This window comes from Apostichopus japonicus, chromosome 21 (assembly GCF_037975245.1).
Source record: "Apostichopus japonicus isolate 1M-3 chromosome 21, ASM3797524v1, whole genome shotgun sequence".
Taxonomy (NCBI): domain Eukaryota; kingdom Metazoa; phylum Echinodermata; class Holothuroidea; order Aspidochirotida; family Stichopodidae; genus Apostichopus; species Apostichopus japonicus.
In genome coordinates this window covers 5,219,167-5,238,875 of record NC_092581.1, presented here as the reverse complement: position 1 = coordinate 5,238,875, position 19,709 = coordinate 5,219,167, and the positions used below count along the sequence as shown (strand labels likewise).

The 19,709-nt window shown below is 37.5% G+C and overlaps 1 protein-coding gene across 1 annotated transcript; it reads right to left on the bottom strand.

Annotated features, from left to right (window-relative positions):
• Positions 1-4,009: 4,009 nt before the first annotated feature.
• On the bottom strand, positions 4,010-9,249 carry LOC139963217 (uncharacterized). Its single transcript, XM_071963797.1, has one exon. The coding sequence runs from the start codon at positions 8,851-8,853 to the stop codon at positions 6,679-6,681; it is 2,175 nt and encodes a 724-aa protein (XP_071819898.1). The 5' UTR covers positions 8,854-9,249; the 3' UTR covers positions 4,010-6,678.
• Between the last annotated feature and the right edge of the window lie 10,460 nt (positions 9,250-19,709).

Below are 19,709 nucleotides of genomic sequence, written 5' to 3'. Positions count from 1 at the left end.
TTGTAGTTCCATTTTTGCTTGTAATCTTTAACAAGCATCTGATAATTTAGATAAACAAACCCATTGAAACAATTTCTAAGCGGGATGAAAGGAAATGACTTAGCCATCAGGATATCCTGAACGATTACAGTGAAGATGTGCGGTTCTGTATGCGTTTATAATCATGTCTTGAGGTCAGGGAAGCTAATCTACATTCTTCGTATTGTATACCTTTGCAACACTAAAAAATATCTGCTACAGTCTATGAAAGTATGGAATAACTACAGGTAGCAGTTCTGCGATACATGTTAATATCTGTATAGCGATATACTAAGTTGTCTGAATTAGAGACATCCTGCCACAGAACACTGTTTTCCCAAACAGAAATTTAATAACATCATTTCCGTGTGCGGTGTTTACTGGTACATTGTGGTTCTGGGCGTCTAGTGATACACAAATATACAAATCGAATGCATCGTAGACATTACTGTTTTGTTCAGTTAATTGACTTATGAAATATAACCTACGTAAAGGAAAATCCACAAATGGAAGAATGGGGAGGGGAAGGGAAGGGGAGGGGTGTACTTATATTATAGTTTCAGGTGGATGGGCTTGGGTTAGTAGAAGAGCAACTACTTTAGGGATGCATTTTTTTACCTATGTGCGTGTTGGTGTGTGTATGTGTGCGCTGTACTACAAGTTCTGACATAGATACGGTACTTGAAGGATCATATACCGCCAGCAAAAATCCTGTACTGTAGCTTAACTTACAGGGTACAGCAGCTTAGCACGTCACATGACGTCAGCTTATGTACGGTGTATTTTGCTTTACGATGGTGCGATATGGGGATATATTCCTAACAAAAAAATGGGCAAACATTAAACGATGCTAGTATATGAACAGCACGTGCAAGTCGTAGGGCCTATACAGTACTAAACTGAATTGTCTACCTGGCCAACTCTCTGTTATTTTATGATTGTGAGTTAGAACAGGAAACAAAGCTTATTTATTTTCATTTTGTAGTTTTGAGATCGTTCAACCTCTTCCAAAGAACTACGACCTAGATAGCAGTGTCTGCTACATTTAAAAGGAAAAACATGTGTGATAGAATTACTGTTATCAGAAAAAAACAATTGTACATTAGAACCTGAAAGGTATATAGAGTGAATAATCGCCTTAAAGGAGCGCTATAAACATTTCAGAACTTTTCCCAAACGAATATCTTTGTAACCGTGTGGTCGTAAGTTAGCATTTCAGTATAGGTCTAACTTATGCCTATATATTTGGTAGTGTTTGTAAGATATCAAACCATGTATACATATTTGATAACATACTGCATTGTAAATTGGTTAACTATAGTAATGCAGCATATACTTTTTCAACTTACAACTTACAATCCAACTACCAATAGGCTATAATGCCTACAACATTTTCATAGCAGATTATCTAGTCCCAACCGAATTTGCACATATAATTTTGGATGGAACTATATTCTCATCAATTGTTTGTCTGTTTTTCCCCAATAACTAGCTTAAAACACTCACCATCATTCTGATCTTTGACAATTAAACATAATTCATATCAGGAGCGTAAAGTGATTTGGTATAGTTGTACTCATAGAATAGCATAATTACGTGTACTCCGACTACTCGCCCTCCTGAGTACCGTATATGTTCTCGCACTCTTACCACAGAGCGTTTTGGGTATCTGGTATATACCAGTGTAAGTTTAAGTCTTGTGGGTCGTACTCGCAGCGGGTACTCGGGGATTCGAGTTGTACTCAAGTTGTTGTACGCGTACTCATAGTACACTGTGTATAGGACATATCACGTGACTGATTCCGGTATGACGTAATAGATGAGTGGTACCGGCGTAAGTTTACTTCTAGGAAACGCTACCAGCAATATGTCGGGTTCAAACGAACTGACCATCCGGGGGTCACGGTGGGTTTGGAAAACTGGTATTTCTTGGTACCATGGAGGACTTCCTTAATGGTTTTTTATCGGAAGCTTCGTGGGTATTCTTTCTTGGCAATACGTTACAGAAAAAAAGGAAGGTTTTAGTTGTTTAATCCTTGCTTTTCTGGAAAGTTAAATGTAAGAAATATATGGGAATTGTATAGGATAGATCATGAGATGGTTTAATGACTAATTATGACAGAAAAGTGAACACAAACTTTAAGTAGTTGTCTGCACTTGTACTCGCTCCTCGTGGATTTGTACTCGTGCCAAGGGAAGTAATGTTCAGTTCTCGGATTCAAGCTGTTGTACTAGAATTAACGTCTGTTATATGATATGGTAACACCAAAATGGCTACAAAGATCCAAACCTTTTCAATTGCAAGCTGCACCATAATACATATTTGGACAGTTTTTGCTTCTTTAACTTATACTTCTATGTTTTTTCATCCATATTTGTATCCATGGTGATTTCAAACTAAAGACTGTAGTCTTCATATGAATTTGAGTACCATCAAACGATGCTTCTTTTTATTTCATTCTATGTTCACTTTAACGCATCATTCGATGGCGCAAATTATGATAATGTGCGCTCATGATAATTTGGTGATCTCTAAAACTTGTTTGTAAATGAAGTAACCAAATAATATCTTTTCGATGGTGTGTTGCAAATTTGGATGAAGGCGAATATAGAGTTGAAGGAAGAATTACTACAGAGTAACCATGGCAATAAGGACTTATCAATAGAGATTAGTGACGTCATCGTTGGATTAGTCTTAAACTGAGATTTCTTCAATAACATTTGATATATTTTCAAAACAATACCTCAAGCTCATTGAGAATATACCGGAATAAGTCAAAATCAGGCAACTTACTAGGAAACTCTTCCTTGTATACTCCTTGTGGGTGTCTATAGTATTGAAGTAAAATCGATGCTACACGTTGATAATTAAGCGGTTTGGAATGCCGAGTTCCCACATTAAAGCCGTTACTAGGAGTGATAGCTCAGTGGTTAACGCCGGTGCCTTTCAATCATAAGGTCCCCAGTTCAAGTCACTCCAAGATTAATGTATGTCGTCCAGTTACAGAGTTATTGACAGTTGACAATTCATAATCATGGACGTTAAATATGAATCTAAGAGACTGACTTCGGTCAGCTTGCGGCTTCGATAAGCCCATGAGGCTTCTTCGCGAGTTCCTGCTTGTAGGAGGATCTAAATTACATGCATACATACATAAAATGGGTACCACAAGTCGGAAGTTGGTTCAAAACCAGCTGATAGTGTCTATAGGGTAAATGATGAAGCATGCATGTGGTTACATTGAGTATATTTGTATATTTGTGAAGTTGGATTCACCTTTTTGATGGTGTGTTGCAAATTTGGGTTAAGGCGAAATATAGACTTGAAGGAAGAATAACTGCAGAGTAACCATGGCAATGAGGACTTATCAATAGAGATTAGTGACGTCATCGTTGGATTAGTCTTACACTGAGATTTCTTCAATGACATTTTGATAGACAACGAATTAAATTTGTGGGACACAAACTTTCCTGTATCAGATTAAAATGATGGTAGCTTGACCACATAGATTCCTTATTATTTGTTAAGTTGAGAGGGGTATCCACACACTTGATATTTTGAAGTCGCTTTCAACAGGGTGACACAAGGTCACAAGCCAGGACAAAATACAATTTCAAAAATTTAAAATTTAAAAATAACTGATTTCTTGCTCGCATTAAGAATTGTGAATAATTCAATATCGTGTCCTGCATTCAGTTTCTACGTTGAAGGTCAACTTAGGACAATTTCCTTTCCAACAATGGAAATTCATTCTAGTTAAAATATATATATATATAAAATGTACACATATGTTATTAGTTGTTCTGTATCAACTAATGAAGTCCAGTTTTAGTCACGCAATTAGTATTTCTCCTTTCTTAGACCCGTAATATGTGTTTTCCGAGCAATACATTTATGTTCAACGATTAAGTATATATGCTTCCAAATATGCTAGAAAATCAAACATCATCCATGATTACTTATACATAAAGTTATAATAATTGCAAGATGTTAAATCTTCTGTTTATCTCTTTTGTACTTTTATCTCTAGTACAATACTTTATTATTATTTTTTTATTATTATCTTTAGTTTAAAAACACATGAAACAGAAATGTCCCTATGAAACAGGCGTTAACAAAATGAACTGAAATCGAAACTGTTCGCATCTAACAAATGTTTACAACTTACTGCGATTAGTTTGAAATAAAAGTAAAGTAGATAAAATGAAAGGGAAAAAAACTTTCCCTAAATATGTTTGGATGCGAGTACGTGTAAATCAGGAAACAGTAGTACTAATATAACCATTTCTCTAATTAATTTGTACGTATAAAAAATGAAAGAGACATATTGTTAATAATTATATAGATGACATTCAAGTGTATGACATGTCGCCATGGCAATATTGTAATATGATCCTTATGATCACAATAGGCTAAATGTTAAGGGTATGTTTTCCGTGAACAAATGATATATTCCTTTAGCAGACATATCCTTCAGACACATTTATATCTTTGCGAACAGGGATGTGGATAATTGGATGTTAGGTATATGTATCATTGAATGAAAAATATTTTTATGTAATATACTAAAAAATCTAACGAATTAATTACTAATTAACAACACAATACCTGACATCACTCTAAAGTTCCTTTTTCTCACTTACATATAACGATACTGCATAAATACGTCATTACCTGGATTCCATAGTTAACAAAATTTCCCTTTAAAAAATCTATAATTCGATAATTAATACACAAATATACCAAGGCGGTTAAGACTCTTGTTTTGTTATGAAAATATGGAAGAGTTAGCTGTGGATTATATGTAATTCAAATATAAATCTAGTTAGCTGGGAGTTGGTACCCTATAGTATAGCATATCCATGTTTATACATAAACTTTCAGCCTTATCTGGTGTACATCATATATAGTTATATATGGTGTATATATAGATATATATGGTGTATATATATACTATATATGATGCATATGGTATATATAGTATATATAGTTTTATGAGTGGTGTATATATATATAGTTATATATAACTATATATAGCCTATATATGGTGTATATAGTTCTATTTATGGTGTATATATAGTTATATATATGATGCATATGGGCTATATAGTTATGTATATGGTGTATACATATGGTGTATAGATATGGTGTATATATACTTATTTATATATGATGCATATGGTATATATATAGTTATATTGTGGTGTATATATATATACATAGTTAAATATATACATATATATATATGGTGTATACATAATTATATATATATATGCATGGTGTGTATATATAGTTATATATATATAACTATATATATATGGTGTATATATATAATTACATATATATATACATGGTGTGTATATATAGTTATATATATATATAACTATATATATATGGTGTATATATATAATTACATATATATATACATGGTGTGTATATATAGTTATATATATAGCTAAATGTCTTAGTTTATGCAAAGATATAGACAAATACTGTGGTACAAATGCAACGGACATCAGGTATGTAACAGGGATTTTGTTCTGCCAATGCAGAAGCTACCAATTTCATATATGATATGAAAAAATATCGAGAAACATAAAAACTGGTATAATAAAATTTGAACCGCTAAATAAGTCCATGCAAGCTGTTGTAGTCGAAAAAAAACACTTAAGTGTGGTAGCTGCCTGTAATGAGTCTGTAAACATTGATATAAATGAGGTTAAATAATGTAGTACTACCAGAAATGTACAATCAACATTATTGCTACAAGGTGGCCGGTGGGCTTGCTATTTACCGTATTAATTTACGTAGAAGCCGTACATAATTAATGCAATATTTGAAGGCTCGTGCAAGACACATTAAGTACTTCTCGGTGTTAGTGTATTGCGCAAAATACCATGACAAGTCACGGTCTTGACATAGTCCTTACTAAGAAAGAAGGAGAGTTTAATCTAAAAACAAAGAACCATTTTCTTGAGTAGAGGCAAATTGGGATGGATTAATCGGTAAACAAAACTTGGAAATCCATATTTTGGAATGTTATCTTGAAGCGACGGACAACTGTATCATCCTCAATCAATTTTGTCGCAGTAAGAAACAGACGGAAAGCACACAGGTTAACATTTACACATTCGAATAATAATAACAATGAAAAAATAATGATAATAATTAATAATAATAATAACAAAATAATAATGATAAAAATTATAATAAAAATAATTGCAGAATACCAGGCAACTATAGAGAACAATATCGTACGAAAAATCACTCTTTAACAAATTGCTTTTGAGAACGTTTCAACAAACATCGTTAACAGAATTTATTTAAAAAAATTAATAGTCTAACGTTAGCTAGCTCCGTGGCCCCGTTGGTACACCGCTGGCTAAGTTGCCAGGGGGGAATTTGTGAATTTTTCATATATTGTCATTTTGTACTGGATTTGTTTGAAAGATATTCTTAATCCATTATGAGCTAGCTCCGGTTGGCCCCGCTGCCTACGTTAACAGATTCCAGCAAATTGCCCTTTTTACAATCTGACATTGACAACTTTCCCATTGTATGCTGTGTAGCCGGCTAATTGGGTACGTTTTCTAGCTGCATTGTATTCTGCAATTGTGCCTAAAAAGTTTTAAAAAAGATAAAAAAAAAACAGAAATGTATCACGTGATCTTCGAAGGTCCAGATAACGTAGATTTGCGGTTGACGACTGCGTAAGTTGGCGACTCCACGCTGACGTCATGATCCGCGGAAGTACTATTAACAATAGGTTGATCAGCTGCGGTAGCGGCAACTCCCATAATTATTTCCGAATTTGCATATATTTCGGATTGATCTTTGACACCTGACGTTGCGGTCTCCTTGGTTTCCATCTCAACGGTGGTTTCCTTCGTATTCCCAGCAGAAACGACTTTCTTCTTACGACGTTTTCGTCTTGGAGGCGCCTTTGGTGTGGAAGGATCAATAGCCCGATTGGCGGAGTCGGACATGGGCTCATCAAATTCATCCTCCTCGAAATCGGATTCAAATTGAGAGTCTGCGTCTTCGTCGTCGTCATAGTAGTCTTCGTTGATGGTGACGTCACAGGCCGCCATGGTATTTTCTTGAGACGGATCCAGGGTTCTCACTTTAACCATACTTCCGGTGATTAAAGAATTCAGGAGGTCCATTTCTTTATGAGAGTACGCTCCGCTCGGTGCGTGACGTTGCATCATACGTTGACGCTGCAGTTTATCTACGTCCTCGACGTTACGGAACTGCCAGTCCGGGGGAGGTGGGTTGACTAATACCTCGATTTGGGAGTCACGTATGGAGGACCTCTTATCGGCATCCGTAGGTGTACGGGTTTTAAGAGTTGAGATTCTACGATGAACAACCTCGATTTTATCTTGGGCACTCTGAATGCCTTCACTAAGCGAAACTCGCTGAGCAAATTTCGGTTTACTGAACGAGAAATTCCTCAGAAACAGAGGTCTGTTAACCGATAATCGTTTCAAGACACCCGGTGTCGGTTTACCCTGTCTCTTCCTAACGTATAGGATAACGAATGCAATAAGGACTAGTATTACTAAAAGCGATATTAATATCGCGATAATGGTTCCCCCGGCACTCTTTCGCGGTTTTCCCATCGTGCTTTCACCGGTTACTACACCTCCAGAAGGGTTTTTCTTACCAAGTAGTAATGAATCGTCAGCCGGTTCGTCATCTTGTTGAGGGGGATTACGTTGTTCTCCGTTTGCAGTTATGGAAGGAGATTTCGTTTGTAATACTCCTACAACGTTTTGAATCGCGGTTGTCGACGATACATCGGGAATCACAGGCTCGTCGGAGGGCGTAATGAATATTGTGGATTGATCGGCGATTTTATCAGCAAGCGTATTGGTAGCTTGACATCGAACCGCGGTGTTGTTATCAGAGCGTTCGATATCGGTGATAGTTAATCGTCCCGATTCACCGTTTGTGGAGACAATATATCTTCCGCTAGTTTCAGTCAGTTTAAGAACGTTTTTCCTTCCGTACCCAATTACCCACTTGAATTGATTATAAGCAGGTGTACCCGTCGTTACACATGAAAACATCGCTCTACCGCCGAGACTTGCTGTCGCGGTCCTCGGTGTCAAGGTGATAGTCGGACGTGCCAGCGGTGTAACCGAGCAATTGTGGAGGTTCGGAAATCTCGGTGACGATGTACAGGTGTACGGTTTATTCACGTCTCCTTCTCTTAACGTAAACGTATAGGTCAGTACGTCACTGTTTGGGCGTTCGACCCTCGATAAGCGAACGCCGGTAGTACCTTTCCACATTGCGGGAATTTGTCGGGAGTTACCGCTTTGTGATCTGGATGGGAAACAACTCATGGTAATTCTATCGCCAACTTCAAGAGATCTAGTTGACGGTGCTATTTCACACGATGGCACAAGATTACGGTTATAAATATCTAGTTGAGCTACCCTTGAATAAATGTATCTTCCTTCCCTCGTATCATAAATGCTACAATAGTAGTAAGCGCCATCACTAAGTCTACTATTAACGATAGTTAAATCAAACCGATTTCCAGAACCGGCAATAGAATATCTATTCGAAAATTCGTCAGAGTAAACCGTCCGTCCGATTGATATAGCACGTCCCGAATCAGTCGTTGATGAGCGGGTTGACTGATACCAGTACATATATAAACTGCTTGATGATCTCGAAGTTTCCAAAACACAGGATAAAACAGCTGTATCACCAAAATTTACAATTCGATCCTGTGGTTCCTCGGAAAAAGAAAGGGAATAAGACAAATTAATCTTTAAGAAAATCAGTACACATGTCAAAAACGGCTTTATATTCGCCATCGCGATATATAATACACACCACACTGCACTGTAAATCCTTCGTGTATGTAAAAGTACGTGCGATATACGTATATGTCTACAGCAATTTCTACTCGAAATCCGTTATCTTATGCTTACGGCTTGAAATCTCGATTATCAATTAGTTGTTGTGTTGAAGCAACTCCCCAGGTTGAAGATATTATGGTTTCCGTATGAACTCTGCTTATCTCATTTTGATAACTTCCGGAATAGTCTTTGCATGCAAGTCGTTTCCTCTTCTATTTTTGCTTTCTTTGAAACCTGCCCATAGACTGTTGATTCGATTGGATATTAAAGCAATTCTCCGCCTGCACCTTATGTAAGTATATAATACATTTAGAAGACTATGTTAGTTTGGCAGGAAATACACACAACCAATTCTTTTAATCAAAACAAACGACCACAGACATATGTTTTACCATGGCCAGCGAACTGTGTATAATACAAGCTACATACCTGGTATAAAGAGAGTCGTTGCTACCAATCACTCTCTCTCTCTGACTTCGTTAACTAGTTTCTGTTATCGCCTACGGGCATGTTTCGTTCGTCACGAGTGCAGCAGACACCTTCTTGTGTGCGATAGGTTTGTTACACAGTGATCTCATTATTAGTCTGTAGATGGACAAGATACAAAGAGACACACACACACACATAATGTGTAATAACTCAGACCATGACGCCGGGAGCTTAATTTCTTTGCAGATTATAGATATATACAGAAATATATGAGTCATCAAGTATCGACATTGTGACGTAATGCTGACAAATGCTGTTGCATCATAAGACAATTATATGCCATCTTTTGTAACCTCGCGTGTATGGACTCCGTCTATAAGCAGGTGCATATGTGAAGAGGAACTGCACTACTAGCGTTGTGTTTATCATTTAGCTTCCAAATAAGGTTGGAAGATAATTGTAAGTAGACTGTAGTATACTGTTAGTATTCTCTGCGGTATTGAATCACTGCGTTGTTCGACACATATTGGAGAGAGAGAGGGGTACAGTGTGGGTAAGGAGGGCGGGGGTTTGGAGGGGGGAGGTATGGGTGAGGTAACAGAAATAAAGATCGTGTCGAAGTAAAACGTTTAGTAATGCTTTGTCAAATTTGACCATTGCTCAGTACCCCAGCAAACACAAAACGTTATCATAACATTTTTAAAAGAGCCTCTAAAATATGTTTTTATAACGTTAAATGTGGTGTTATAAAAACGTCGGCATAACGTTTTTATGAGATATTAATGTTATATTAATGTTTTAACGAAAAAAATGTTTTGAAATAATAGCCTGAAAACGTTTTCGTGACATATTTATTACACCACAAATAACGTTATCAAAACAAAAGACGAAACGTTTAAATAACGTTATAAAAACGTTTTTGTGTTTCCTGGGACATATGGGCAAATAATGATTATAAGGTTCAACTATATCCTCTCCTCTCCAGTGCGTTTTCCTTTTTGGTTTCGATGAGAATCGTAACCTATGCATTCACCATGGCGTGTGTGTGTGAGTGCGTTTGTGACGCCCAGCATGTAAACACGATATCTCAAGAAGGGTATGTCAGAACAATTACATATTTGGTGTGTAGAAGTACCACATTGAGTACAAGAAGCCTTTTGTTTTGGTGGGGGTCGAAGGTCATTTGGGGTCACCATCGGTTATATTGTGAAAACCTCATAAACATATATCTCAAGAAAGGAATCATGGCAGACCTCATATTTGGTGTGTAGGAGTACCACATTGCAAAGAAGCATAATGTTTTTGGTGGAGGGCAAAGGTCATTTGGGGTCACCAGGGGTCAAATTGTGAAAACTTTGTAATCACGATATCTCAATACTGGAAGCTTAAGGCGACCACTAATTTAGTGTGTAGAAGTAATTTAGTGTGTAGAAGTACCACATTGAGTTAAAGAAGCCTATTGTTTTTGGTGGAGGTCAAAGGTCATGTAGAGTCATCAGAGGTCCAATCGTGAAACCCTTGTAAACATGTTCACCATGCATTACGTCAGATTCATGAAGAAAACTGCTCATGTTACATCACCGAAACCACAATGCATTTTTGCATTCTGGTTCTTCTTCCTCAGAGAACAGCTTTAAAGTTCTCGAACACTGTTGGGCAGCGGCGTAAAAAAAGGACAGCAACACGCATATCCAAAATCAATGTTTTATGTTTAACAAATTAGTAATATAGCTTATGGTTCTAGATCATTCCGAATCATGGCTTATAGTACAAACCAAATAAATATAGGTCAAAAGATCACCATAATAACTTGAGAGTTAAAGAATTTTGACTACCCACCGTTTCCTCAAGGCATGGTATTGTAATATTGGAAGAAGGAATTTGATTACTGTCGTAAAAGTATAAATCCTTAAAACCGAGTCGTTTAACTTCACTGAATCGAAAAGACACATTCAATAGTTCTATTAGAAGTGTTTATAGCCGACCTTGTTACTCAATCATAGCCAACAGCATATGTCTGTGTATGAGAAAACAGTTGAAGTTTGCTCATGTCCACTCTAAAGACAAATGAAACCCAAATGACAACATTTTCGTGACCATTATTCCGTATAGAAATACTGTTAATGTTTGGTTACTGTTATACCGTACAAAAGTCACCCCCCCCCCCTCCTTTTTTATAACAATATGAATGTAAGAGACTGACTTCGGTCAGCTTGCGGCTTTGATAAGCCAAGGTGGCTTCTTCGCGAGTTCCTCGGTTGCCGAGGTTCTAAACATACCAACATATGTTGCTATGGTTACTGCATATGCATGGCGGTATAAAGGCACCCCCCCCCCTGCTAAACGCAACCAGATTCTTTAAGCTCAGATGGATTTGACACGTGCCAATAACACGATATGAACATCTCGAGAAATGTCTTAACTTTATTTAGATGAGACCACAAAAGTATAGCTGTGTTTTTTTCTTACGTAAGCATAAAGACAATCAGATCAGTTAGTTAGTTCAATAAGCGATATATCTCTTTTTGCAGGCGTTTTGTGAAGCTTTTCGTTTTGTTTAAAACAACGTTCCTCCACCAGAGAGTTTAAGTGATTATAACATCATTATTCATTCTTATATGGAAAGCAGACTGTGACACGTGCGACTGCTTAGAATGTGTGAGAGATCATAGGTTATGTTACGATGTTGTCTTGAAAGCAAAATATATTACTTTTTGCTAAACCGAACAAATGTATATTGACGTCTTGTGCCACTATGACTGCCAAATCCTTCATAGCAAGATTACAAGTCTTTTAAAAATATAGTAAGTTTTACACAGATGACAGACTTGTCTGCGTAGCCCGGTTGTTTGCAAACTTCGTTTGTGTTCCCCTTACACACACACACACCGAGGCAAACAAAACGAAGTACGCCGTGTGGGACAAAATGCCGAAACTAGACTGAATATTAATATATCGTGATCTTTTCATCTCTCCAGTGGCTCTGAAGAGTTCAATGAAAATGGGGGCGGTATTAACTTTTACTCGATTTCCGTTCTTGACATCCTTTTGAGTCTTTGTACTTTCGTGAGAATCATTCTGTCAAGTTGAGTTGGGATGCCATGCTGCTCTCGCATCATATACATATACTAGTAAAATCGTGATTCTTCAACCGATCATATCGAATGAGTGCGGGAATATTTTTAAAAAGAACCACTGTTTGTCAGGAAAGCTTACGATTACCTTCAAAATTTCCTTCAATCTATAGGACGAAACTAAGATCTTCTTTCAGAACGGATAATAAAGGTTTCGTTTTGGTTTATCGCTCAAGAAGTATCCGGGCTTAATTAGTATAGGTCTAAATTAAACACACACTTTCGTCTTTACTATCGTGTAGGTTAGCATGCATATGAATGTGGGGTACTGGTTCACGACTCGAAACAGGTAGATAGTATTCAGTAAAAGGAGGGAAGACTCGCGCACAAAGAAACGTCTGATGCCGGTAAGCTGACCTAGTTTCGAATGAGGTGTAACAGAAGTGTGAGACACCACCATCGATCCCAGAAAATACACACACAGCTTGCTACCGTCGGTAAGTAGACACTAATGTACAGTTAATACATACAGCTACGGTCAATACCCACAACACAGTGTACATAGCAGCGATGGACATCTAGTCAGCAGGGAGTTGTTATGGAACTCCCTGACAGGTCCACATAAAAGATAACAAGGTATCACGATTCATTACTGTCTGCAGTAGCGACAAGAAGAAAACTTCACTTGCAAGCAACGGAAAGTTAACTTTTTTCAGATTGCGACACGCGATTTGGGACGAGTCTTCAATGCCTTTAAACTGTGCTGCCTCTTACGTTCAATTGCGATCCGCTATTGTCTTAGAGATATATAAAATATAAGGAGGGCGCTGTGCAACTTTTCAAAAGATAGTCGGAGAGCATTGCCAAATACAAGTCGCTGAATTTAACGGGGAGACCAGAGCGCTGGTCGCATCTGAATGTAAATCCCTCGAAAACAGGGGTTTGAAAAACAAATTCGGACATTTAAAATACAAAAAAACGTTTGCAGTTTAACCGATCGAAGGAGCGGGATACCCCTACCACTCCACATGCACCCTTGTGGGCCCTTGTTTATATATGATAAATGTTAATGGTTTTTATATTCTTCTAAGTGTTCGATGAAACAAGTAGGGTTTACTAGTGAAGTAGACGGATGTTACACAGAACTCCCAATCTGTAAGAGCAATGTCATAAGTGTATTGGCATAGCGCCATCTCTTTTAAGCACTTCGCTTTCAAATACTTGATTTCTTATTCCAACAATTCAGTCTACCTTTAAAAATGTTGTAAATGTCGATATGAGGTATGTCTTCATTTGACAACCGAGGAGTGGGCGTCAAACTGGCCCTAGATCCGTTTTCTATGAGACCAATCGAATCCAATTTAAGTACACAACATACATAATTAATGGCCACTATATGAGCCAATTAAGAATTGCCGTTCTCCATGCATATGACTAACTAACGACTAGAAACAACATTGGAGATGCCGCACGTAAAACCTATCCATAAATAATCATATTTGACAGTGTTAGGACGATTAATGCCTAACATAGTAAATCTATGTGAGAAAACATCCGCACATAACTAAAGTCAATAATTATACAGTTTCCTTTGCATGCCATGATCATGTTAAAGTGACATGTTGTTTATACCTACAGAAGGGCTGAGTCAATTTGACCAAGTTTTGCGACCATTAAAGGCATTGAAGACTCGCCCCAAACAGCGTGCCGCCATCTTGAAAAAGTTAACTTTCCGTTGCTTGCAAGTGAAGTGTTTCTCATGTCGCTACAAAATGCAGGCAGTTATGAAACGTGATACCTTGTTATCTTTTATCTGGACCTGTGGAGGGCGTTGTGGTCAAGTGGTTAAGGCAGTGGACTGGTGATCTAAGGATTACAGGTTCGAGCCCTGGCCAGATCATTGCGTTGTGTCCTTGGGCAAGGCACTTTATCTCCATTGCCTCACTTCACCCAGGTGTATAAATGGGGACTTGCGAGGTAACTTGTAAATATAGTTGCGTGCGCCGGTTTCTGGCTGCACCCTATGGGAAGTCCCCCGGGGGACACGTGGTTGTGGTGCACTGTGGTGCCCCAGGAGAGATTGATTGAATTGCGCACACTTTGGTGTGTGGGTGTGACAAGTTACCAATGACCAAGGCTAATAGCGCCTTTGAACAATTTATGTTGACTTTGGCGCTATATAAATGTCTTCTGATTGATTGATTGATTGACCTGAGATGTCCATCGCTGTATTGTACACTGTGTTGTGTGTGATGACCGCAGCTGTATGTACTGACTGTACACTAGTGTCTAATTACCAACGGTAGCAAGCTGTGTGTGTATTTTCTGGGATCGATGGTAGTGTCTAACACTTCTGTTACACCTCATTCGAAACTAGGTCAGATTACCGGCATTAGACGTTTCTTTTTGCGCAAGTCTTCACACCTTTTAATTAAAGAGATAACAAAATCTGCAATACACAAAATATTTCTATTTATATAATGCGGAGAATGCCAGACGAAGATCATTTATCCAAAATTTTCGCCGGTGGGCAGAACATTTCTCATATTAATATTTATCACATACAAAAAAGGTAAAAAAGGAACTTTTGAACAATTTCAATATAAGTATCGACTATAGTCAAGCTAAAGAACGAAAATTAATGCAAATACAATCTTCTTTCAACAGTCACCATAATATCAAACATCTGTGTCAAAATACACATCAACTGTGTTATATTTCCGTACGAGCAAATTCACACTATCTTGTTCATAGTCCAAATATAAGAATTCCCCATTGTTTATGCTGGTACATCGCACTGCGTTTGAATGTGCTTTGTACAAAGTGATATCAAATTCACGCTGGTAGGAAAACCTTTCATCTTAAACACCATCAGTGCTCGAGAATAAAACACTTAAATAACCCACGAGCTCTATCGCGGCATTCAAACTGATTACAATAAAAGTGACTGGTAGATAAGTCTATACATGCAGGCATGGCCAGTCTCAGGCAGGGGTAAAAAATGATTTATAAACCGGAGCTTCTTCTGTTCACAAGATCATGATGCAGGATATATATGTCCATCACTTCCTATATCATCATACGTTCACGTCCGGTTACTATGGTTACTGGACACAACATTGTTGTACTTATGATAGATCAGAAACTGAACGAATGTTAATATTTTTCATTTGCTTCCGCAACCCCCCCCCCCCCCTTTCCCTTCATCTTTTATAGTTCAAACTTGTAGTTCATTCAAGTTTCAAGTTTTTGTAGTCTATATAAACTTTCAAGTTCTGTGAGTACATCCCCATTCATGCAATTGATCACGTGTGTTGTACATACCGACGAATAAATTAAAGTCTACGTTCGCTTTCTGTAAATGGAACTCGATCACTCCATGTTAGGCTAAATGGAAATTGTGTTATTATATTACCGATACGTATCCGCCTAAGTGTAAGGAAAAATTGAGAAACTGGGAAATAGATATATTTATGTCATTAGACATACAGTGTTCTTGATGTCAATTTAAAAACTAAAAAAGAAAGAAATGATGCGAGACCTAAGCTTCTGATCAATAATTATGTCATTTATGGTTGTATATAGGGACAAATTTAGGCACAGATCGTAACAAATAAACCATGTGAAAATTCCACTTTTGCAGGCGGCTTATGAGCAACGCTAATAATGTGAAAGTGTCCGGGCGACCAAAAGTATGGAAACTAATCAAACGTCATTTCTTATTAGCCAAATAACGGGTTATCCTTCATCGCTGATCAACGAATCTAGAGGGGGTAACTAAGGTTAGTGGCGTCGCCAGACATTTCAAACTTAGGGGGGGGGGTGGGGGTGGGGGCACAGCATTTAATAAGGGGGCACATTGATTTGTGTGTGAATGCCGTCCTGGGGTAAGGGTCTAAGGGGAGGGGTAAGACATGTTTGATTAATTAAGGGTCCTCAGATGCAGGAAGGGTCATCATATGCAAGAGGGTTCACTACTGGGTTTACTACATAATATCTATCTATCTCATATAATAATAATAATAATAATAATAAAGGCTTATAAGCACAACTACTACAGTAAACTGTGTGCACTGCTGTGCTGGAAAACAAATAAATAAATGTCAAGGTAACGATACAAAAGTTAAACCTGGTCGAGATTCTGGCTGAAATCAGAACCATTTACAAATAGGTAGTGTTTTAATTGCCTCTTAAAAGTAGCAGTATTTTGGATTTCTTTAAGGCTGTCAGGAAGCTTATTCCACAATTTAGGTCCAGCCTTGGCAAACGAGCGATACCCATACGAGGATTTATATCGAGGCTCTATCAATAATGTATTTCTGCTACGGTCAGAGGTTACCAATATATCATGGATATATTTAGGACCCAGTCCTCTAACAGACTTAAACACAATCAAAATTATTTTAAAGTACACCCTCTCCTTGATTTTAAGCCAATGAAGATCATGGAATAGATCAGTCACATGATCATATCTACTTTTACCAAATATCAATGTAGGGGGACCAAATACAACGAGATGACATATTGTCTTCTGGTGCTATATTTTGAAACTTGAAGTAACTTTATGTTCAAGAATTTTCGGGCTTAGTCTGTCCGATGTTTATCTTTTTAATTGAGGCAGATAAAGTTTTTGTTTGAGTGTTCTTTTTAACACTACAAATCGCATCTGCGGGAGGCACGTGCCCCCCCCCCCCAGCCCACCCCTTGGCGACGCCACTGACTAAGGTTGGTCAATAGCTATCTTAATTCAAGTAATATTCAGTGTGGTTTGGTCATATTGGTGCTCAGAAAATCTGCCTTAATTAATTCCAAGAAACACTCATCATCATGTAACATTGAATGTGGTGATACTATATTTAACTATACCAAGAAAACATGCACTACGTAAACTACCGGTATATATATAGGCCTTTATCATGCCCGGTGTTTGTGTGACGTCACTGAACGACGCACATATCATGCCATACGCATAGAATTGGGTTTGACCTTTGGTATCAACTACTTTGCTGTTCAATGCGGTGTTCGGAAAAGACTTCGCAAAAAAGTCGCTTTTTCAAAGCTCTTTCAAATGGTATGACTTTCAAAAGAGTGAAGTATGTTCCTGTTGACGGAAATAGTCAAGCAAGTGTTGTAGATGTTTACTGTGATGAGTTTAGTCTGCTCACCAAAACATACACATAGAAATAACACGAACTGTTATATCATGCTTAACAAATGACTATGCAGTTGACATGTCCACAAATGTATCTAGATGGCAGTTCTATATTCTTCTTGTATTATTTGGCTTGAAATATCTCCGAAATAACAAAAAACAACAACTAAATTAATCAACAAAACGAGAAAAACATATTCAAGCCTATTCTAGATTTGTTTTTTTATTTTGTTTGATTGTTGAAAGTTTCCTTCAGAGACTTGTGGTAGTTTTGTCTTGCTTAAAGTTGAAATGTTTTCCATTGTTTTTGTTTGTTGAGTCCACTCAAGGTTTCATGATCTCGAACGCGACAATGATCTGTGGTCAGGGGGTAGGAAACTTCCAAAAAGTGGGGGGGGGGGCACAACATCAGAAGGGCGCTTTCTCTTTCCACAACCACCACTCGTTATGCTATAAACAGATACACACCGGCCATATCACTTGAATATATATATATATGATGTGTTAGTATGCTATCAATACTATAATGGGAATGTGGTACACGTGAATAATTAAAATAAAATATTTAAATTAACAAAGGTTTAAGATATCCAAAAGAGAGTTCTTCATCAAACGGGCACATTTTATTTGCCAGTATAGGGCACATTTGCTATTTTGGAAAATAGTATGGGGCACGTGCCCCCAGTGCCCCCGGCTCCTACCCCCTGTCTGTGGTTCTCTGTTTGAGCGGCCATGTTGTGGTGAGACAATAACTATTCTTGGTCACTTGAACGTTGTATACTGACAATTCATACCACGTATCTACAGATGGGGATTAACATGTATAGTTTGACTGTCTGATTTGTTTATGCTCTACACACAGTACTTCACAGTACTTCATATCATGCATGTGTGCTGAAAGGTTTCGTTTTTAAGTTAGCTTCCTCATTTGTCTAATGTATTTTGTTTTTATTTCTGTCTCTCTATACTTGTATCCGCATAAATACTTGTTTCTTTCGTTGTCTGTTTGTCCATTAGTCAATACCTCTGTATATCTTTGCTCCTCTGTGCGTCTGTATATCATCATGTACGTGAGTCTGTTCATTCGTCCAACCTATCTGTATAGTCATACACATGTGTTATTCTGTCTATGGTCTATTCATTGGTATGCTACTGCGCGTGCATATTTGTTCCTTTGTCTATCGGTATTTATCTATCTGTATGTTCGTCCGTGCCCTCTTTGTTCGTCTGGCTACTTCTGTTTAGTAACAACTTCTCATTACCATTTCTCTCTGCCATGTTTCTAACTTGGTAAGCCAACCGATGAGAACGTTTATCAAAATCAGGGAACCAATACTCCAGTCGAAATTCAATTTCAATTTTAAAACCACAAAGTACCTATTAATACCTCGAAATGTCTTAAAAACTCACAGGATTTCCGATTCACATTAAAGAAACCATTTGCGGTTCCTTGAGGAATACGTTTTTACTGTTATCGATCGCATCATTAACGGAGAGCTGCTATCTAAATCGAAGCTCCTTTGTTTATTGACAAAAGGAGAAAAAACATGTGTTAAACACATCGACGAAACGTCGACGGTATAATGGCGGAAGGAAATTATAGTAGTCGGTCATGTTTGATTGATGTTCAGTTTCGCTAAATTTTATTCATATCTACAGAATACAGGTGAGCGATAGATATGGGGAGAGGGGCAGTTGTTTGCTTCAAAGAATAGTTCATAGCTTCTTTTTATCAAATTTGAAACTTACCACAAGCCCCCACACATTTTAAGCAGTCCGAACTTGTTTATGACGTCACGGACTCACTTTGTCCAGATAGATACAATATTTTCTAGGGTCTCTTCCACTGTGTCCTTTGTCCAAAGAAAAAAGAACCTCTTCCAAGCCACCACTGTGCCACAATATTTCAGATCATTTACCTTCATAAGTGTATAACAGTGTGACTATAAACATAGCATTGTGACTGTCAGGCAGAATATAATTAACTAAATAAAGATATTTATCTCTGCTAAATGCCAGTAAGGTTAGCAATGCCATTGAGAGGCTCACGCACCTTTCATTTAAGTGGTTTAATCCTAATCTGTGAATAAGTAAACTTTTAGCATAAAGTGTATAGTAACAAATTAACAATACATTTTTTATCAGTGTAAGGAAAT

Bases quoted from the DNA above. Each gene is read 5' to 3' on its own strand.
- LOC139963217 (XM_071963797.1), bottom strand. From the start codon at position 8,853: ATGGCGAATATAAAGCCGTTTTTGACATGTGTACTGATTTTCTTAAAG.